Source organism: Pleurodeles waltl, chromosome 12 (genome assembly GCF_031143425.1).
Source record: "Pleurodeles waltl isolate 20211129_DDA chromosome 12, aPleWal1.hap1.20221129, whole genome shotgun sequence".
Taxonomy (NCBI): Eukaryota; Metazoa; Chordata; class Amphibia; order Caudata; family Salamandridae; genus Pleurodeles; species Pleurodeles waltl.
The window spans coordinates 618803041-618826721 of record NC_090451.1 but is presented as its reverse complement, the minus strand read 5'-3'; the positions used below and the strand labels follow the sequence as shown (position 1 = coordinate 618826721).

At 46.6% G+C, this 23681-nt stretch overlaps 1 protein-coding gene across 3 annotated transcripts in view; it reads right to left on the bottom strand.

The window, feature by feature from the left end:
• Positions 1 to 23681, bottom strand: part of PIAS3 (protein inhibitor of activated STAT 3) — a 189746-nt gene that overhangs the window by 82710 nt on the left and 83355 nt on the right. For all 3 annotated transcript variants that reach the window (XM_069217936.1, XM_069217937.1, XM_069217939.1), the window contains exon 5: positions 21737 to 21827. In XM_069217936.1, the coding sequence (XP_069074037.1) occupies positions 21737 to 21827 (91 nt within the window). The remainder of the gene's footprint in view (positions 1 to 21736; positions 21828 to 23681) is intronic.

The following is a 23681-nucleotide window of genomic DNA, read 5'->3' as shown; positions in this document are numbered from 1 at the left end:
CAAGTCTAGACTCCTACCACGTCTATCGGCAATGTACCAGACTGTATCCTTGACTAAAGCACAGAGTGAATATGTTATGAAGAACTCCAGTGCTGAAGTAGGCAAAACAGTGTGATATGAATAAAAAACAACACCGTAGAACTGGCTATTCTGTAAAATAACAGTACGAAGCCTAATAGAAAGCATTTAGAGTAAAGTGCACAGAGGCTCTAAGCTGTTAGCAAATGAATAAAATATATTTAGGGCAAAGTGCACAGAGGCCTAAGGCCTGAAGCTAATGCGCAAAATATACGTAAAACCGACCACACTACAAAGTGAGTCGGAGGGCTTGAGAAGCCTATGGACTCTGAGGTTGAGGAGGCACCGATGGACTGACCTCCCACTCCGTATGGCACAGTCTCAGAAGGGACCGAGACTGATACCTGGAAGAACAGTGTCGAGAATCATGTCAGCGCCGCTTCTTATGGGACCTCTAGGACTTATGCGAAGACGAATTCCTCACCTTAGATCTTAGATGACCCTTATGTGCCTTCTTAGCTTAGCCTCTCTCTCCTTCAAGGGTAGTTGTATCCATCGGAAACAGCTGATTTAGGTTGAGTAGGAGTCAAAAAGGATTTGCAAATCATTTTGACTTGGTCAATTTTTATTATCAACTATCTCAAGGCAAACTTTAGCCACCAGTACTGAGTCCCAGGAGGTATTCACTTGGCAAGAAGCAAAATAACTCCAAAAAGCAGACAGTCCATGTTGAGCTTCCAGTCCTTTTGTTGAAAATGTAGGGTCACACTTTCTCTGACATTAAGTGCAGATGGTTCAAACTGCACCAGATGGTTCAAATTAAAGAACCAGAAGCAGTGCAGCTACAAAAGCAACATGTCCACTCAGAATTCAAATGCTTTTCAATGTGACAAACACCTTGTGAGGCAGAAGGGAGGAGTATGGGGTAGAGGGGAGCACCCCTATACTCACAGGAAGTGACATCACTGGATTTCCCACCATCCATCTGCTCAGTAGGTGACATCGCTCCTCCAGCCCCCCCCCCCCCACCCCCCCCACTGTGATCCCCATACGCTCAACTCTGGCTGCCACTCCATACGCTGCTGTGTCGCCGCTCCACACAACACGGAGGGAAGAGTATTCTTGTGTTTCCTGCAATCTTTCCTCCACTTACCTACAACCAACACACTGCAACAACAGCCCCAACTCTCCACTCTCACACTCTAGCAAAGTCCTGCAACAACCCACCCAACACTTCAAATTTGCAGGCATGCTCAACATCTGTTCACGCACAAAATACACCACAGTGATCTGGGACGTGTTGCTGACAATGCCCCTGACCTTTTCTTCTCCGAAACTGGGCTGAACCCAGCAACATCACCAGACATCTCCACAGCCATACCCCACCGGTAACAAGATCAGCAGGCAAGGCAGACTTCACAAGCCTTGAGACAGAATCACCATCATCCACAGCAACACCACCAGCTGCACCACCTCCATAGACACATCACCCTCCAACATAGAACATCTGTTGTTCAAGTCAACTTCACACTAAGTGACCTTCATCTACAAACCAACAGGACAGTGCACTAACTTCAACACCATCACAGACTTTGTCACACCACTTGCCCTCAATGCTAGCAATTTCATCCTACTTTAAGACCTGAACGTCCTTCTGGATGACCATGTCGACCCCAAATTTAAAGCACTCATCTAGGACCTTAGAAGTCTGGTCCACCCAATGAGGAGAGGGACTTAACCATGTCACCGGGCATTTCCTAGACCCTATTTTTAGCACCTTCGACAACATCAGTGTTGACAAACCAACACCAGTCTCCTGGACAGACCATGCCCTCGTCAAGTTCAGAATCCCTGTCCCGGTCCAATGCACATGCATCACCGCCAGACCAGAACACCAAAACTGTGACAGAATCAATGACTGGACTGGAACAATGCTCTCAAAACCCACTGACCCAAGTGCACCAGAAGCCTCCCCAACGCCATCAGGAATAACAACTGGACCATCTACAGCCTAAGCTCCCGGGCTCCCTCAAATACTGCAATACAACTAAATCTAGAACTCAAGTCTTTTGGTACACTCAGGAACTCAGACTGATTAAATGCCACTACAAACAACTAGAGCTCAAATAGAGAATGAGCCAGAACAGAGACAGGAGCACGTTCAAACCCACCCTGAGACGCTACCACCAAATGATCCAGGCTACCTAATGCAGTGCTGTCACAGACTGCATCAATGCTAGCACAACACAAGCAAAGAAATCTTTGCCATTGTGAAGGACTTCACCTCACCAGAGGCCACTTCCAAATTTATCACCCCCTCTGAGGACCTTTGCAAAAATCTCTCATAACTCTTCAGCAATAAAATCATCGCCATTTACAAGATCTTCAACCCGCAACCACACCTGACAGACCTTGCCAAACACCACCCAATCTTATCCAAAGAACTAATGTTAACCACATAACTCATCACCGCAGAAGAAAGTGCTGCCACCATGAAGTCAACCCACCCCGGGGATCCATCAGACCCCTGTCCCCCACCAGGCTTACTCCAGAGGACTGCAAACCATCAAACCATTGCCACCCATTCTAAATGCCTCACTGTAAGGAAATGCCTCCTTGGCATGGTTACCCCCTGACTTTTTGCCTTTGCTGATGCCAAGTTATGATTTGAAAGTGTGCTGAGGCTTGCTAATCAGGCCCCAGCACCAGTGTTCTTTCCCTAACCTGTACTTTTGTTTACACAATTGGCACACCCTGGCATCCAGGTAAGTCCCTTGTAACTAGTACCCCTGGTACCAAAGGCCCTGATGCCAGGGAAGGTCTCTAAGGGCTGCAGCATGTCTTATGCCACCCTCGGGACCCCTCACTCAGCACAGACACACTGCTTGCCAGCTTCTGTGTGCTAGTGGGGATAAAAAGACTAAGTCGACATGGCACTCCCCTCTGGGTGCCATGCCAACCTCACACTGCCTACAGGTATAGATAAGTCACCCCTTTAGCAGGCCTTACAGCCCTAGGGCAGGGTGCACTATACCATAGGTGAGGGCATAGGTACATGAGCACTATGACCCTACAGTGTCTAAGCAAAACCTTAGACATTGTAAGTGCAGGGTAGCCATAAGAGTATATGGTCTGGGAGTCTGTCATGCACGGACTCCACAGCACCATAATGGCTACACTGAAAACTGTGAAGTTCGGTATCAAACTTATCAGCACAATAAATGCACACTGATGCCAGTGTACATTTTATTGTAACATACACCCCAGAGGGCACCTTAGAGGTGCCCCCTGAAACCTTAACCGACTACCCGTGTAGGCTGACTGGTTTTAGCAGCCTGCCACACACCAGACATGTTGCTGGCCACATGGGGAGAGTGCCTTTGTCACTCTGTGGCTAGTAACAAAGCCTGTACTGGGTGGGGATACTTCTCACCTCCCCCTGCAGGAACTGTAACACCTGGTGGTGAGCCTCAAAGGCTCACCCCCTTTGTTACAGCACCCCAGGGCACTCCAGCTAGTGGAGTTGCCCGCCCCCTCCGGCCACGGCCCCACTTTTGGTGGCAAGGCCGGAGGAGATAATGAGAAAAACAAGGAGGAGTCACTGGCCAGTCAGGACAGCCCCTAAGGTGTCCTGAGCTGAGGTGACTCTGACTTTTAGAAATCCTCCATCTTGCAGATGGAGGATTCCCCCAATAGGGATAGGAATGTGCCCCCCTCCCCTCAGGGAGGAGGCACAAAGAGGGTGTAGCCACCCTCAGGGCTAGTAGCCATTGGCTACTAACCCCCCAGACCTAAACACACCCCTAAATTGAGTATTTAGGGGCTCCCAGAACACAGCAAGATAGATTCCTGCAACCTAAGACGAAGAAGGACTGCTGAGCTGAAAAACCCTGCAGAGAAGACGGAGACACCAACTGCTTTGGCCCCAGCTGTACCGGCCTGTCTCCCCACTTCTAAAGACACTGCTCCAGCGACGTGTTCCACAGGGTCCAGTGACCACTGATAGCCTCAGAGGACTGCCCTGCATCTAGAAGGACCAAGAACTCCTGAGGACAGCGGCTCTATTCCACAAAGACTGCAACTATGCAACAAAGAAGCAACTTTGAAACAACACACGTTTCCTGCCGGAAGAGTGAGACTTTGCACTCTGCACCCGATGCCCCCGGCTCGACTTGTGGAGAACAAACACCACAGGGAGGACTCCCCGGCGACTACGAGACTGTGAGTAGCCAGAGTTCACCCCCCTGAGCCCCCACAGCGACGCCTGCAGAGGGAATCACGAGGCTCCCCGTGACCGCGACTGCCTGCTTCAAAGACCCGACGCCTGGTAAAGACTCTGCACCCGCAGCCCCCAGGGCCTGAAGGATCTGGCCTCCAGTGCAGGAGCGACCCCCAGGTGGCCCTCTCCCTTGCCCAGGTGGTGGCTACCCCGAGGAGCCCCCACCCTTGCCTGCCTGCATCGCTGAAGAGACCCCTTGGTCTCCCATTGAAACCTATTGGGAACACGGCGCTTGTTTACACACTGCACCCGGCCGCCCCGTGCCGCTGAGGGTGTACTTTTTGTGCTGACTTGTGCCCCCCCGGTGCCCTACAAAACCCCTCTGATCTGCCCTCCAAAGACACGGTTACTTACCTGCTGGCAGACTGGAACCGGGGCACCCCCTTCTCCATTGAAGCCTATGCGTTTTGGGCACCACCTTGACCTCTGCACCTTACTGGCCCTGAGCTGCTGGTGTTGTAAATTTGGGGTTGCCCTGAATCCCCAACGGTGGGCTACCTTGGACCCAACTTTGAACCCCGTAGGTGGTTTACTTACCTGCAAAAACTAACAAACACTTACCTTCCCCAGGAAGTGTTGAAAATTGCACTGTCTAGTTTTAAAATAGCTATATGTCATTTATGTGAAAACTGTATATGCTATTTTGCTAATTCAAAGTTCCTAAGTGAAATACCTTTCATTTAAAGTATTGCTTGTAAATCTTGAACCTGTGGTTCTTAAAATAAACTTAGAAAATATATTTTTCTATACAAAAACCTATTGGCCTGGAATTGTCTCTGAGTGTGTGTTCCTCATTTATTGCCTGTGTGTGTACAACAAATGCTTAACACTACCCTCTGATAAGCCTACTGCTCGACCACACTACCACAAAATAGAGCATTAGAATGATCTCTTTTTGCCACTATCTTACCTCTAAGGGGAACCCTTGGACTCTGTGCATGCTATTCCTTACTTTGAAATAGCACATACAGAGCCAACTTCCTACACTCACCTATTCCACTACCTTCCCTAACGCTTGGAAACACGCAATTGCCTTCTCACTGCTGATGAAACTCTGCGAATCCTTCAACACTCACCAACTACAGACTGATCTCGGGGGCATGGCCTGGCCGGCGGGCAAGATGGCCGTCACTGCATGAGGCTCTGCCGGGCCGGGGCCACTTCGCCGTTCACTTCTTCGGATGGGCGACCCTTCTTTTGCGGGGGAGTGGGTGTGTGGGCCCCCGAGACCGCCAGAGCCGCATTAGATCCTGTGGCGGGCCTCTGTTGAGGGCCGGCCGCAGTGTTTCCTCGACTGGTAGCTGGGGCTGTCAGCGGTCGGGTGGGACCGCGGCCCCTGCGGCACCCCCCTGAGCGCGGATAAAGGTGACATTATGCCTCACGGGCCGGCGTGCTCACAGTGAGCTGCCTCCCTGGGGGGCCGGGCCCGCACTCCAGGGGATCGGGCGTTGTTGGCCTGGCGCTGGCGAATAGATAAAGGAGGTGACTTGTGCTGGTTTGCGCCTCGAGGAGCGAGGCGCTGGCGGCTTGCCTGCCTGGTTGGGGTGACCGGCTGAGAGCGCCAGGCCCGACTGCGGAGGAGAGAGACCGGGCTGAGGAAGGAGATGGACAGCCTCAGAAGAAGTGAGGCGGGTCTGGCATCGGCTGGACGTGAGCCCGGTGCATGGAGTGAGAGACTCTGTGCTGCGGTCTGTGAGGAATATCCTGCAGAGTGTTTCATCGCCCGACCGGTGTCGCGCTCCACGTTTGGCTGGCTGGTGCGGTGAAGCTTGAGAGGTAGTGCAGAGGTCCTGTTGGTGGGAGGCTTCTGGATCTGGCCGCGCCTCGTTTCTACAGCGCGGGTGTCGGTCGCAGATTGCGTGGAGATCATGGGTAAGGCAGAGCAACGCCAGGCTAAGCTTACCTTTGACGAAGGGAAGAAGAGAGATGGGGCCCCAGCCTTGGCATCCAGCTGTGAAGGGGCAGAGGAGGGGTGCTCAGATGAGTCTGTGAGGTCCATGTTTCTAGAGCTTAAGAGCAGCCTGGCAGGCATTGATGCGAAGCTGGATCATGTGACCGAGCAGTTAGACCAAATTTAAGCCCGGGTGGACGACCATGATTCCCGATTTAAGGTCCTGGAGGCGCCCACGTCGGAGATGGAGGATGCCCGCCGGGGGGGGGGGATAGAGATCAGCTAGCGCAAATGGAATGTATTCTGGAGGTCATCCGGAACAAAAATGAGGACCTAGAAGCGTGGTCGCGACGTAACAATATCTGCATTATTGGACTGCCGGAGGCCACAGACATGGGCCGTATGGAAGACTTTGTGGAGAGTATGCTGTCTGACCTATTTGCGGGTGAGCTTTCCCGCTTACTGGTGGTCGAGAGGGCCCATAGATCTTTGGGACCTCGGCCCCCGCCAGGCACTCCTCCGCGACCCAGTGTCGCGCACTTGCTGAATTATCGAGATAGAGACACTGTTCTTCGCTTGGCACGGGAGAGGAAGCCGGTGATATATAAGAACTCTGAACTCAGCTTTTTTCCTGACTATACTCCAGGCGTGCAGGCGGCTCGCGTGCCTTTCTACCGACTAAGCGCTTGTTGAACCAGGCGGGTGTAAGATTTGCTCTGCTGTACCCTGCCAGGCTTAGGGTGCGGCATGAAGGAAAGGTACTGTACTTCACAGACCCTAAACAGGCCACCAGGTTTGCTAGACGACTGCCTAGGCAGCCAGCAGCTGCGGGCCCGGACGGTTCTGGATCCGAGAGAGCGTCTCTGAGCGATAATGACTAGTGACCAAGCTGCTGGTGTGGCTTGCTGGGGCCGCTGGGCTGTGGTGGTCTGCTTTTGTACTTGGGATCGCTCAGATGTTTAACCTATTGTTCGGCACTTGTGCCCCTCTCCCCCAGTTTACTGGGTGGTGGAGCCAGTAGGCCGGCAATCGCCCATTGGATGAGTCCTGATTGCTGTATTTGTTTTTTCAAGGGGTGGTTTTTGGGGTGGTGGGGGTCTCTGCTATGGCCCAATTGGGGGGTCTGCGTGGGAGGGGACAGGGATGGGTTCAGTTGCAATGTATATTATCTGTTTTCTATACTATTCTTTCTGTCTTCTTGCAGGTTTCTGGCAGGGGGGGTTGGGCTACACGGTGGCGCACAGTATGTTGGATGTGGGCGAGATGGGACCGAATAGTGTGACAACGGAGCGTTGTATGACTTGGAACGTACGCGGGCTAAACGATAGGCGGAATGCGCGACTTGTGGCAGCATCCGTTTAACGCCACGAAATAGATATTTGTATGTTGCAGGAAGCTCACCTGGTGGCATCAACGCTGGGCAGGCTGAAGGCAGGCTGGGTGGGTGAATGTCACTGCTCGATGTATTCGAGTTATGCCCGTTGGGTGGCGAATCTGCTGCACAAAGGACTACACTGGCTTACACGCAGGGTAATCGTTGACCCGAGCAGCAGGTATGTGTTGAGTGGCATACTGTTGGACAGAGCCTGCCGGTTGGTTGCTGTTTATGGCCCAAACGTGGATGACCCGGAGTTCTTTCGAGAGCCGTGGCATATGGTGGAGTCGTTGGGAACTGGTGCAGTACTCTGGAGTGGTGACTTTAATGTGGTTCTGGATTTGGGGATGGACCTTGAGAGTGCGCCCAGGGTGCAGCATGGTGCAGAGGTGAAAGCACTGGCGGCAGTGATGCAGGGGGGGGGGCGTTGGTGGATTGTGGAAGCTAAGGCATGGTGCTGCCAGAGAGGGTACGTGTGTGAACTATACCCACAGCAGTTAGTCCCGATTTGATCGTTGGTTGGGTACCAGAGACGTGGAGGGTTGGACGAGTTCTGTGGACCACCTGCCTCGTACACTGACTGACCACTCGCCAGTTCGGTTAGTGCTGGAAGTGCCCTGCGAGCTGGGGCGCTAGTTTTTGTGGAGCCTACCTTGTGGGGAGCTGCGGGATGTGGCCTTTCGGGCTGAGGTGCGCGAGGCCATTGTCTCGTTCTTTGCTGAAAATGAGGGCACTGTGGGGGCGGGGAGCACTTTATGGGAGGCATTCAAGGTGGTATGTTGAGGACCCTACGTCGGGAACTGGCTGCTCTGGAGGGGAGGATTTCAGAGCTGGACCGGCGTTTAGTGGAGAGCTGGTCGGGGGAGGTTCTCGCAGAGCTGCGGGGGGCGGTGTCTTTGTATGAGGAGGCCTCCCTCAGAGAGGTTTGTTTTTTGGGCAGGAACGCATGGGCATGCCGCTACGGTGAGGGGGAGCGGGCTGGGCGAACCCTCGCAAATATGCTGCTCAGGCCATGGGTTAGCAACTACGTTACCGAGATTGTGGGTGCTGGGGATGTGCGTGTGGCGGGGTCAAGTTGTGTCAAGTTGTGTCATGCAGGTCTTTACTCAATACTTAAACAGCTATATGCGGACCCGATCGGACTGGACGTGGTGGCATCGCAGGCTTATTTTTCTGACATCGCACTGGTGTGGTTTGGTGACGCTCACCGCTCGTATTTGGATGGTCCATTCTCTGTGGAGGAGGTGACTGCGGCGATTCGCGGCCTGCCTGGTGATAAGTCTCCTGGCACGGACGGCTTGACCCCCGCATTTTACAAGGAATATGCGGATATTCTCGCCCCCCAACGTTTGGAGGTATATGCAGAATCTCTGGAGACTGGGATTCTCCCAGCTTCGCTCCGGGAGGCCTCGATAGTCACGTTCCTCAAACCCAGGAAGGATCCAGCCAGCTGTGATTCGTATCGCCCGCTCTCCATGATTAATATTGACAATAAAATCCTGGCTAAAATGATTGCAGCGCGTTTGCACCCGTTGCTACCTCGGTTGGTGCTACCAGACCAGGTGGGTTTTGTGCCTGGGAGATCCATGTGCCACAGCTTACACACGTTTTTTGCGGTTGCGGGTTCGATGGAGGCCGATGACAATGCTGAAGCAATGTTTTTAGATGCCACCAAGGCTTTCGACTCCCTTGCATGGGAGTATATGTTTGCGCCCCTAGCCCGAGTGGGTCTGAGCGCGCGATTTGTAACGCTGATTAGATTATTGTATACTCAGCCCTCTGCTGGGTTGCGTTTAAATGGGAGTGTGTTGCCTTCCTTTCCGGTTGCCCGTGGGACGAGTCAGGGATGCCCGTTGTCCCCGCTGCTCTTCGCGTCGGCCATGGAGCCTCTCGCGGTGGGGTTGCGGCAGAGACACAATGACAAGGGTCTGCAGTATCGGCAGCGACCCATTTTGGTATCTATGTGTGTGGATGACATTGCGCTCTATGTTCGGGACCCGAGCCGGAATTTGGATACCCTGTTGGATGAGATTGTGCACTTTGGTACCTTCTCTGGTATAGTGAGTAACTGGTCCAAGTCGGTGGGGCTGCCTTTGTCTCCGGGTGTGGCGAAGTTCTCCTCCCGATACCCTATAGCATGGGCGGAGAGCCCGGTTCGTTATCTAGGAATTCAGTTGAGCTGCGACGTCGAAACTCTCTGGTTGGCCAATTATGGTGCGGCAATTTTGTGGTTGGAGGAGAAAGTCGAGGCTTGGCATGCCTTGCCACTCTCGCTGATTGGACGTATTGCTATTGTGAAGATGGTGGTTCTCCCAAAATTTTTGTACCTGTTTGTTAACCTCCCGCTTCCACTCACGAGGAGGTTTTTGCGGCCTCTCCGCTCTGTTCTACTACGCTTGGTTTGGGCGGGCAGCCAACCTCGTATCTCCTGGGAGAGGCTGATGCTGCCTTTTGAGCTGGGAGGGCTCGCTGCCCCTGACTTGGAGCTTTATTATAACTGCGCGCAAGCGCACTTTGCATATTACTGGTTGCGACCGATTCGGTATCTGCTGCATTTGGCACCTGAAAGTGACGCGGTCTGGCCGGACAGCTTGGTACGCGTGCTTGGGCACCCATCTCGGCCTCGGGGCGTAGATACAGTGACATGTACAGCTGGGGCGTGGAAGGCGTTGGTGCGGAGTTCAGGAGCAGGCACTCCTTTTGCCACCTCGTTGCCTGTCTTGGCAGTTGCTGATGCCCAGATGTTCCGTGATGGGGGCATAGGGAATTCCTTCGGATGCTAGCTTAACTGAGCTGGGCGACTGGTTTGCGGATGGCCGTTTACTATGTCCTGGTGAGGCGCTCAGCGAGGAACAGGTCACTGCGTTACAGTGGATGTATGCGCTGGGGGTTTGTGCTATGCTGCGAGCTCGGTTCCCTGGTCTCCCGGAGGCTCCGCTGGAGTGCAGTGTATTGGAGGTGTTGTGTTGTGCGCAGTCGTCACGCAAACTGGTTACTAAATTGTATAACTGTATGCAGGAGCAGCGGGGTGCACTTGGGAGTCCTCCAGAGCTCGTTGGGAGGTGGATGTGGGAGAGCCCATCACTGAAGAGACGTGGCGGAGTTGCTGTGTGCATATGAGAGCGCTGTCCCCGAACTATAGGCTGCGGCTGCTGTACTTCAAGTTCTTGCACCACCTATATTATACGCCTAGTAGGCTCTGCTCTATAGGGCTGCGAGCGGATGCGCGATGCGAGCGATGTCGTGCCACGGACGCAGGGTTTTTGCATCTTGCGTGGGAACGCGCTGAGGTTCATGCTTTCTGGGTGGAAGTCCCGCGCATAATAACTGAGGTGACGGGATCAGAGATACCTGTTTCTCCCAAAGTTGCGCTGCTTGGGTGTGTGAATGAGATTGGTGGGGCTCCCAGAAGGCTGGTAGGTCTGCTTCTTTTGCTGGCTAAGCGCAGAGTTGCTATGTGCTGGGGCAGGGGGCACGCTCCCCGTGGATCTGAATGGTTGCGGGACGCTGCCTTTTGCCAAGATCAGCTGATGATCTTTTGGGAGCTTTCAACTGAGGGCTCTCGACCGAAGGACATTTGGGCTCCTTTGCGTGTTTACCTGGCGACTTTGAATTGGGAGGACGTGTGATGTATGCTGGCTCGCATTTTGGATGTTTCTCGCCCAACTCCCCCGCTCGCAATGTGTTGAGTGCATAGCTGTTAGCGGTTGGGTGCTTCTGTGTGCTTACTCTGCCTGCCTCACTCTTCTTGTTGTTCTCTTTCTGTTGTTAGTTTTGGCCTCATGATACTTGCTGACAGGCCCCTCTCCTGGACTTCTTGTTGGGATTGTATAGCCGAGTAGGCTGGTGGACTCTGCTGATGCGGACTGTAGAGAATCATGTTGCTTACGTGGCTGAACTTGGGTCTTGCTGAAAAGATCTTACATTATGTCAGGGGGGGGCTGCGCTCCAGTACAACCTGTATTTGCAACTGGTGGGCCATTTTTGTTGTTCTTTGTTGTGTAATTGCACTATTTAATAAATAAATTTAAAAAAAAAAAAAAAAAGATATATATATATATATATATTTAAAAAAAAAAAAAAACTACAGACTGATCTCTCTGCTATCACTCCCAGCCAAAGTATGGGAAAAATAAATCAACCGATGCCTCACCTAATACCTCAACAACTACTCCACAACAGCACTCAGTCTGGTTTTACACCCAACCACAGAAGGAAACAGCAATCCTTGTTGCCATGGATGACATCCACATTACTCTATGCATGGCAGCCCTCATCTGCCCTGACATCTGCGCAGCATCTGACATAGTCATTCAACACATCCTCATCCAACAGCTACACAACGGAGGAATCTAAGGACATGTGCTCCGATGGAGCTGCTCTTTCCTGGCTGGAATTCCCCAGTCAATCAGCCTGGCATCGTACACCTCAGGAGCCTACGACAGCATCTGTGGAGTTCCGCACTGATCTTCCCTGAGTCTGACCCTCTTCAACGCATACATCATCCTTTCTAGCCGGCATCAACCGCTTTCTCAACTTCAAAGTCCTCTCCTCCACAACTCATTTTCACCCTCACAGAGTAGACGCCCGAAACCTGGATCAAATTCAATACCTCAATGTCTGCAATCGCCCAGTGCATGACGACCAACTGTCTAAAGCGAGACACTGACAAGACACCCACCACACCACCTATGTCAAAAACCTCTGGCTCGTCATTGACCGCAAACTTGACATGACTGCCCAAGTCTAAGGCCTCAACATTTCATGCTTCCATTCCCTGAAGATGCTGACGAATGCCTCTCAATAAGAACCTGGAAAACTGTAAAGGACGCCCTGGTCACGAGCAAGCTGGACTACGGGAACAGCCTTTATGCTAGAACCAACCCAAAACTCAAAAAGAAGCCTGAGACCACTCTAATTCTGCAGCCAGAATAACTCTCAATCTCTCCACATCGCACTCATATCACACCACACTTGAAGGAGCTCCACTGGCTCCCCATACTCAAACAAGTACAACTCAAACTGCTCAGCCACACTTTCAAAGCACTACATAACACCGGCCCACCATTCATCAACAATCGCAACTGCTTTCACAAACCTTTCAGACACAACAGATTATCAGGAAAACCAGATATAGCAGTCAAGCCTTCTCCTACATTCATCCTAAATTGTGGAACTACCTGGCACTACACAAGTGCCTCCTCCTTACTTCTTGAATTCCGCAAGAAGCTGAAGGCCTGGCTTTTCGAGGCTTCACTAGGAAATAGATAGGACTAGACTCTCTCCTGCTCAGCACCTGGATACCCTCCCAGGTGTTAGTTTACTTATCACATCCACATAACAAAACACCTGTCCAGGAGGCCAGCGCCCCCTTGCTTTATGTCAGAAAGGGAGGAGATTCACTGTAGAGTCCCACCGGACCTCAAATGAACTAACCTGCAAATGAAATAGCAACTGCCAAATGCCCTACGGAAATTCCACAGATATACTGTTAAGACTGAAGAGCTGATGGGCTGACTGAGCTATATGTGAGGATAAACACCTTCTTTCCAAAGAAAGATGGAAAACTGCTCTCATGGTCATGAAAAACACCCTTCAACTCCAGCATGTATATAGTGGTGAGGACTTATGGCTGTACTAAACAGTACTTGGGCAAATCAGGTGACCATCAATATTTTGTCTGGAGGATGGAAGAAGACAGTGACCAACAAATTAATACCAAAGAAAGGCACATGTCACCTCTTTCTAAGCACAGATCAGGGTTGACTTATTGTCCAACTCCTAACCATAAAGAGCTGGGAAAAGATTTTCTCTTTCACATTTGCCAAGATCGCTGGCGTAAAGCAGACAGACCAACCAGGTGGTCTACAGTGACTTTTAAAGTAGGGCCCTTGTTACTGGTTTCCGGAGCCCAGATCAGGGCTGACTAACTAACTGTCTACCTTCTAATCACAAAGAGTCTGCAACAGATTTATCACTGGTGAACACAAGGAAAAAGAACACTACGATTCAAGTCTTCATACTTTATCATGTAATGAAAGATGGCCAAGTGTGCAACATAGTCAAAGACTAGCCAATTTCCTGGAGAGAAAATGGCCATACTAAACCCACTGGGCAGCACTGGTCCACTGAAGAGCTTCTGTGACAGTACTCATACCATAAAAGAGAACACACTGGAATGTCAGTTCAGCTTGCCAAGAATACCATGAGCAGGTGCAGCACAGGTCTTAAACAGGTTTAGGAACGAGTGGATTTAATCTCTGGGGTGTGAGTGCTTGCGTTACCAATAGGCACCACCAATTTGCTGCCCTCATCGTTTCTTGAAACACATGTAGAGCCAAACTATTCAGAAGCATTTTCCGATCCTCTATTACCTGGTCAACAAGTCTGATTGATGGTAGATTGATTAGATAGATAGAATCTTCAAGTACATTGCTAATGCTTCTGCTTTAGTCAACATTTCTGTCAATGCCTGATGACTGTTATTTGTTCTGTGTTCATCTTTCCTGACATTCCTGTAAGCGCAGGTTTTTTTCTTGAGATCTGGAACTGGCTGAATAAGGGATTACAGCAAGATTACCAGTAACCAACAATGAGAAGCAGCATACTATTATCTTGCCAATGGTTTATTTTAAGTCATAAGGGTGATCTTTAGGATTACAGGTCACTTAGAGCTGCAATGTCAATAGGTCCTTAAGTGGAATTCAGAATAGGACTGAAACAGTGTAGCCATGAGGTTTTCTGGGGATCTGTTTTTAAAAGATCCTGCAAGGCACATTAGTTTTACTCCACCTACTTCTGTGTAGCTGGCATATCCCCATAAGCTCCAGGGGGTGTGCACCCCGCAGTCTGTCATTGGGAGATGAGATGGAAGGGCTCTATAACATTTATGCCTTCACAAGTCAGCAGGACTTTCATCTTCATATACTCCAGAAACAAAACCAACTCAATGATATGTTTAACGGTACATCCAAAAGAAAAAGGCAGGCATCAAGAGGGAGCTACCCACAAGTGAGTAAAGTCAGGCCGGAATATGGTATGCACAATTCCCTCTACAAGGTACACACATAAAACCCAATCCAAAAAGCTTTAAGCAAAGAAAAAGGTTAGAAACAGAGAAGGAAGAGGAGATATTTAGCAATGGGATAATCAACTGAAGAAGCAGTCTAACAAACTGACGGAACCAGCTCAGCACATACTTGTGGGAAGGATTTTATTTACATGACTAACCATATGGCTGCAACATATATTAATTACAGATGCAGTTGATATTGCCCTGATAAAGACATAACTCTCCAAGCCACAGCCATCAAGCACGTCCTACTGCTAACCTGTTCAGCATAATAGATTCAAAGAGTAAAAGGCCAGACTCCAGAACTACACATTTGAAAGCTGTCTACATGTGCATAAAGTCAACAGAGAACTGACAATCCAAACTGTACTAATAATCTTACTTGCAGACAAAAGGAAACCCACTGAAAACATTAAACCAAATAACCTCATACACATAAAATCCAATCTATCTGGAAAAAAACAACACTCAACAGGCAGTGGTGCTGAATCGTTAAAAATGTACTCAACCCCATAATAACCTTGACTAAGATAAACTTGAATGTATCAAATTCAAAATGATCTTCTCAACAATGAACCCCTCCAAATCTACACAATTTATTATTTCTAAAATGCACCGACGAATTTATGTAACAAATGAGAGAGCTGCATTCTCTTCTTCTAACTATTTTTTATGGAGACTTTAGTATTGATTGGTCTATTGCTAATTCCAAACAGCTTGGTAACGGTACACAACTTACAATAATAAAGCTGTATTCTGATGTACGCAAAATAAATAATTCTAGATTTAGCCTTGAATGATGACGCAAGAATGACTGGACTCTTTGGTTTTCTTCTACAGCCATCGGCCTTCAAAGCCCAAACCTGATACTTCATACACAACAGTAAAACAAGTAGTTAAGGAACTATGAACACATAGGCACATTACTCAAACAAATGAGTTAAATCCAAGATGAAGAATCAGCAACACTGGAAACACATTAAGTTAGAAATGTAGTCCGAGTAGCACCACTTCAACACAATAAAAGTGCCCCATAAGCCAAAGCAGCCAACTCTTTGGAGGCTGTGACCCCAGAGGTTGTAAGAGAAGATGATTCATTAGTGGAGATGGAATTGGAGGAAGTCAGTCCCCACGTCTCCGAATACTCTGTTATCAAAGTAGTGTGAGGGAGTCAGGGTCAATGGATGACAGTTTCCATTCAAATAGGAGAACAGATAGGAGCTACTTGAATTCTACTATGGCCAATAGAAGATTATGCTCTGTTGCTACACTCCGTTATTAGCTCTAGCATTGTTTCCAAGATCATTAATTGTGGCATTGGTTTCAATTTTCTACAATCAACTCCATGAGAAATCTCCAAGGCCATGAGCCAGCAAAGGATACTAAAATTGACCAAGTAATTGAAGCTTTCAAGACAAGAATAGGAGTCCTTTATCCCTGGTGAATACAAAACACCATCTCACACGATACACATGGTCTTCATAGCATTTACAGAGGGCAACCAAATTGAATTGATGTTGTTTCCTAATCTTTGAGGTCACCAGAATGCTACGATCACACTACAATAAGCTAGGTCTTAAAAGCCTAGGAAATTAAGAGGATACCAGAAAGATGGGACTGAATAACAAACCTTCGGTTGATCAAGAATTCTGTGGATTTTTTTTACAGAAGAAATAGATGCATTTTCTTCCCTCAACACCTCTGTCACTATAATTTTCCATGAGGAGGAAAAAGCCTGTGAACTTGAGAGCTAGCTGGAATTTCCTGCCTACAGATCTTGAAAAAGTAAACCTCTCATCACAGCTCGCTTGATTAATCTCTGCTCTTTACATCAACTCATCCGCTTTAACAGCAGTTAATAATAAACCAATCAAAGATTGGGAAATTACATGTGGTACGAGCCTGGGCCGTTCTATGTACCACAATTTTTGATTCCCTCCGAGACATTAGATAACGCTTGAGGAATAACTCGGGTCTTAAGCCAGCAATGCTAGGCTCCACAAGACTTAAATGAAATGTTTATGATCTGGCCCTACTCCTCTTCGCAGGCAACCTGAACATAAAGTCAATGTTAGCTGCAATTGAAGATTACATAGCATTATGTGGGTACAAAGTCAATGCTGAAAAAACAGTAGTCTTACTTTTCAAAGCCAACCAACAAGTTCTCCTTAACTCAATGCACCTTCAGTAACAAGGCAACCAAGAATAAGTCTCAATACAGTTTTACTTATAGAAATGTGGGGCTGGTATTCACAGATTTGTGCTCCTGTACAGCATCACATGCTTTAAGGTATGTCAGATTGAATAGAGCATCACTACAGCATTTCTTCGATAATATTTTTTCAAATATAACACAGAGAACATTAATCCAACACAAAACAAAACCACAAAATACATAATCCAAAATTAGCCCACAAATTGAAAAATAGTGCTTTCTGCGCCCATTATCAACAACTTTTCAGGCACCTCCAAATCGCCAATATACATTGGGGAACTGTGCTGGAATTCAAGTCCAAGAGGGATGCACTGGTGTGGGGGTAGATTGGTTTAAGAAAAATTGCAGGGCTGGATAATTCAAGGAAAATGTACCATGTGGTAATCAGTAATCTTAAAAATAGGGCTGGTTCTTCTTTGCATGTCAACAGATTATTAACATACTAAAAGATCTCAAACCGGCTGAAACTGAATTTTGCAGCCCCGTAGTCCATAAAACCTTTGTGATAAAACCCCCATGTATGTTTTCGGATAGTGTGTAAAATACCTGCAAACCATTCAAAATATAGGAAGTATGTCTTTATTTAAACGTTATGACAAATGGATAAGTGAAACAATTCTTGAAATTAATATAGAGATCTGGGGTGAAGCAAGTAAACATAATTTGAAACTACTAAGGTGGACCAATTTCTGACGGATTCAACTGTTCAGTCTGTGATAGGTCTATTATACCCCAGCCTATATTTAGAAATATAATCCAGATATTGCTAGTCAATCCCAAAATGTCTGGGATTTGCTAACACATGATTTGGTCTTGTCTGACATTAACAAACTATTGGGAGCAGGTAGTAACGTATATGAACCAATGTATCACTTTGGATGCCAACGTTGAAGTTCTGGTCCTCAGGGGGAAACCATCTAGATTCCTGCAGGTGCTGGTTCCTCACAACATTAACAGCTAGATTGGAGATGACAACCCGATGGAGAGCTAAACAACCACCAGTGTTTTAACTGCACTTGATGAAAATGAAAAAAGTATATTTCTTGGGAAAAATGTGTTTTGGGAGGATTATAGATCTTAAAAAGCCTGACAGAATTTGGAGGCAGTTTATGAATTATAAATTAAATTTCAGGCCAACAGTATTGTTAATTAGCGCAAGAATGCAGGAAATTATTATTATTATAGTAATAGAAATCTGACAATTGCGTATTTAAAACGTGCATTTATTCTTATGTTTCAATCATATTTCCCTTAAGATAATTATTAACAAGCATTGGCAAATCCAACATGTCTCGCATATGCGAGAGGTACTGGCTTTGTCAATGTGTTTTAGCATTGTTGTACTGCTACACTGCTGTTGTGCAGCATAGCTGAAAATAAAGAAAAAAGCGCTATGACGTGGTCAGCAGTCACCCTGTACGTAGTGTTTTTTCTGTACTTTTCTGCCATGCTGTACAATAGCAGTCAACAAGGCTCAGCAAAATATTGACAAACCCAATAGCTCTTAATTTGGCAAGGCCTATTGGCTTCGCCAATCCTGTTTTCACTAACAGTGCAGTTTACCACAAAATGTAGTGATTGGTATTAGACAAGGGGTGTCCAATATAAGTCCAAGAGGGCCAGAGACTGGGTTTATCCACATACGATTATTGTATATATATTAAACCAAAACCTAACTGTTTTGACATAATCACCATAATCCTCAAAAGCTGTCATGGATCTGGCCTACCTGGACCTAGATTGGACACCTTTTTTTCAGTCTGCCGGCTTGGAGAATGCAAAGGGAACATCAATGGTGGATGGGGCTCATCCTTTTGTCTGCAGAAGACAGATAAGATTGTAATCATTACCCAGACCTGCAGATTGCAAAGATTTGATCTCTGGATCACTCTTTATTAATTATTTAGAAGCTTTCTGCGTCTACTGGGGGAGGGTGGGAGAGAAGCAAACCTAGCATCCCTTCAATAAATGCACACCCGTATATATAATTTTAAAAAAACACGCCACCTACTTTGACTGGCAATTCCAAAGTGTACACCTAAAAATGAAAATGTATTAACTGAAAAAAAATTAAACTCTCAATTTTATCAACTCATAAGTTATATCCACTAATAAATGAGATTATTATTATTATTTTTTTAAAATGACGTTCTTATAGTACATTCTTCCTCTAACAGGTTAATGCAGAACGGTTTTCCTCTACAGAAAATACTTCATGCAAATGTAGGTTTGTTCATTCCACTGTATATCAAAAAGACTACAGTACTTTTCTCCTTGTCAGATATTCACAAGTGTTTTGTAGGGCTTCAATGTTGCAGATCTGTGTGTGCTGGATCTTTTTAATCATACCATACTTAGCAGCAAAAGTGGTTGTGCATAGTTCAACATAAAAAAAAAATTCAACATCTTGTGTAGGACTGTGAATATAGATTTTTGGTGGGAAACCCCGTGAAATCAAAATCTTTTGCTGTTTTAAACTTACAATGTGTTTTCATATGTGAAACATGTGCAAGTTTATTAGTTCCCCAACCTAAACAAGCGCTGCCCAATTAGAAGGCAGCAAAGAAGAATGACGAAGCTGCTAATGAATAGTAATCAATAGGCGGGTTCCAAGCCCATTATAGAACACGATTCACGCATGCGAGTGTGCATGCGCTAGTGCATGCTTAAGCAGGCGAGACCTAAAAATGGTACACAAAGGTTAACCCTTGTAAAGAAAAAAAGGCATAAAAAATAATAATAATGTATGAAGGAAAAAGAGAAATAGGGAAAAATCAACAAAACAAAATAATAAAGAAAAAAGTTTAATAATTTTTTTTTTTGAGATACAACACTTTGAAGTAATGAGGTAAATTCTTCCCAGCTTCTGTGATGCTCCTGATCGCTCGATGCCGCTGACAGATAAAAAGCTGGTTTCTGTGGTATCTGTGGTATCTGAGGTCTTGATGTCAGTTTATTTGGAAAGCCTTTGAAGAGGTATTTCAATAAAATGCCTTTTCTGAGACAATGATCCTGCCTGCACACCAGCAGTATTCAGCACTTAAAGACCCTCTCAGATGAAACGAAGAACCACGAGCCTGCTCGGGCTGTTTTGTTTTATATGCGGCTCAGTTGAAAACTGGTCTACGTACGTGTTTGTGCGTGTATATGGCTGTCAGAATAAATATGTCTACAAACATCACAGTCACAGAACTTGAATTCTCTTTTAAGTGAGGAATCAGTTTAATGTTAAAGTAACATTAGCAAAAGTAACCCTGGTTTGTTCTACATTTGTCAGCAATATGCATTATTCAAAGGTTAATATGTGTACAGAGCAGGGATGGAACCCCGCTGAGGGCATGATGTGAGCAGTGTTTGACGTGCAGGAAAACATGGACTCTACATTCAGGCAGTGGAGGCTCTACGCCGCGATATTTCCATGGCAGTGTGATGGGCCTATGAGCGCAGTAATGCAGTTGGGGCAGCAGCTGAAGTGCATTAAAAACAAGACGTACAGTATCGACAAGCAGTGATGAGAGAGGGGGTGGTGGGACGGGTGAAGCAGCGATTTGACCTTGGTTTTTGAAAGCACTCCAAATGTGAAAAAATAAAAACAAGATTTACAGGTCTGTTTATACAGGAGTTTGGATCGAGTGAAAACACTTGTGCTCATTTTAGGTGCTCTTTAACAATGAAAAAAGTAGTTTCTGAAACACATCCTAAAATAGAAGCAGTGGGGCGAGAGTGTAATTGGTTTGTTCTCTCGGGGAGTGCTAACCACAGAAAGAGGCATGACAAATGCATGCCGTGGACAAATGGAGAGAAAAATATGAAAGCGACTATGGAGCCAGCAAATGGGAAGCCTCTGGACGGGATGAAGCCCACAAAGTATATACAACATGTATCTAGCCGAGACCTAAAAAAAAAAGCAGCTCTCCATTAAACCAAACAAAGGAAATTATCACATCACCCCCAACTTTAAGTTAAATAGACTGGCAGTCATTTAGCTCAAATCCACTTTTAAGACCATTTTGTAGTTGATATGGCTGTACATTCAAATGAACCGGACAGCCCAGAAAATAAAATCTTTAAAGGAAACTGTGCACTGTGTTACTCAATAATGGACAGTTCTGATATTCAAAAATCTTGCAAGAATGCAACACAGACAGACATTCTCTTCGCCTTCTCATGGACCAACTTTACTTTGCACATGAGACTCACTTCCTCTTGCATTTCTTCAGGAAGGATAAATATTCACAGCTTCAATAACTTACACTCTTGCACATATTAGTCTACATGTTTCTTCCACACTCCTCACACCACTGTTCTCTTCTTCAGTCTAACACAAATGCTTCTGCATTGTGTTGAAAAAAAAATCCATATGCTTGAGTAATGCAGCATGCGGGGGGTATAGGGCGGAGACATTCATATTGTCACTTGTTACTTATCATACTTCACGGTTCACCCTCTGGGCCAAGTTATAGCCGCACAAATGCTTTCATAAAATTAATTACATCTTTTTATGTTTAATATGGCTCTGGAAATTAATAAGGCAGTAAACACAGATTTGAGGGGGTGGGGAGTTAACTATTGCAAACATGGTGAATAAATGACACAGGAAATAAAGGTAAAATCAGGTTAAAGAGACTGTAACAAAATGAAAAGAATTATAAGTATTACAGATTTCTATTGCAATGATCAGAAATAACCTGTTCTTGAAAGCCAAATTTTTAAAAAGAATTTGCAATCATCTGTCAGGGCTCTGCAATTGTAGTCTTTTCTTCAATTTCTGCTAGGTCACAAATTTCAGCATTTTGGAAAAGCACTAATATTGAGAGGACAAAAAATGAATATTCTAAATGCTACCCTTTGCACATGTGCTGGAGAACCAGCTCATGTTTACTCACCGGCAATGGGCAGAGCTTTCCATTCACTTTGACAAATAAATTAGGAGGGAAGTAATCATCCTGCGGGCAGCTGGTTTCACACAAGCAAAACCTGGATGAGTAAAGAAAGGGGGAATATGAGAACTCGTGGTACAGTTTAAGACTGGGTAAAACTTTAGAAGCAAAAAGAACATAAAATGAACATTTCATAAACTCACAAAAATGTTTATTGACAACAGTTTTAACATGCACAGTATGCAATATTTACCATGCCCGTCAAAAAAGAGGTGGTCAAGCAGAACATTTTATAGGAAACAATATATTGATAATCCTGTAGTCATGTTAATAAAAGTGCAAATATAATGTTTTTAATTAACATAGTACAACTAATATGGGAAAACATTGTCACTCAGATTCCTTGTAGTAATCACAGAGGAAATTATTTAGCCCATAATGTTAATGAGCATAGCTTTTTGTGCTCAGGTTGAATAACCTTCATTTCCAACGACTGTATACGAACAGCAGCATGGCATAAAGCATACATACTAATCTGTAGAGTATAATACGCTAGATGTAAATGTTACTTACTTTCAGTAACAAAATATCTGGTAGAGACATATTCTACTGGCAGATTCCTTACCTTAGAATAGATCTGAAGATTTTTCTTTGAGCAATACCCTTGCGCGTCGGTAGGTGGCGTCGGTCGACTCCGCAGGCGTGGAAGTCGCCGTGATGGCGTCCGGAGTAGTACATAGACGCCGCCTTCGGGCAGTGACGTTAGTTTCTATTAACGACTTTCCACGCCAAAGCGCACAGCCACTAAGAACACTGAGATTGATGCGCCAGAGCTAAGGACCTGAAAGGGGGAATCCCTGTCCCTAGAAATCAGTTCGTAAGCGAGGAGGATGGGTGGACGGTAAGCAATCTGCAACTAGAATATGTCTCTATCAGATATACAAGTTACTTACCTTCAGTAACAAAATATCTGGCAGACACTTCTAGTTGCAGATTCCTTACCTTAGAATAGATACCGAAGCAATGCCATCCTCGGTGGTGGGCTGCAAACCGAGATCATACTAGGAAGTCCTGCTGGACCGAATGACCAAAGTAGCCATCCCGATGGACCTGACTGTCCAGACAGTAGTGTTTAGCAAACGTGTGCAGGGATGCCCACGTAGCCGCCTGGCAGGTATCCAGGACCGGAACTCTGCGTGCTAGTGCAGTGGAAGCAGCAGTTGCTCTGGTGGAATGAGCATGCAACCCCTCAAGAGGTTGCTTCTTGGTCAAAGCGTAGCACATTTTAATGCAAAGAAGCACCCATTGAGAGATGGTACGCTTTTGCACCGCCTTCCCTTTTTTCGCACCCACATATCCAACGAAGAGTTGATCGTCTACCCGGAAATCTTTAGTACGATTGAGGTAGAAAGCCAACACTCTTTTTGGGTCAAGACGGTAGAGTCTCGCCTCCTCATGGGAAGGATGTGGAGGTGCGTAGAAAGCAGGGAGAGTGATGGACTGGCCTACATGAAAAGGTGTGACCACCTTAGGATGGAAGGAAGCCCTAGTGCGCAACACTACTTTGTCAGTGTGCACAGACAAGTATGGAGGTTTTGAGGAAAGGGCCTGAAGCTCACTCACCCTGCGAGCAGAGGTGATAGCAACAAGAAAGACAGTTTTGAAGGTGAGGAGCCGCAAGGGACAATTATGCATAGGCTCAAAGGGAGTACACATCAAATAATTAAGTACAAGATTGAGGTCCCACTGAGGCATGATAAATGGAGTGGGAGGAAATAAATGAGTGAGTCCTTTTAGGAATCTACACACAATAGGAGATTTAAAGAGTGAGGGCTGATCAAGTAGCCTATGAAAGGCTGAAATGGCAGATAAATACCCTTTAAGGGTGCCCAAAGCAGAGCCCTGCTGGGCCAAAGTTGAAAATTAACAGAAGAACCTCAGATAGAGGGGC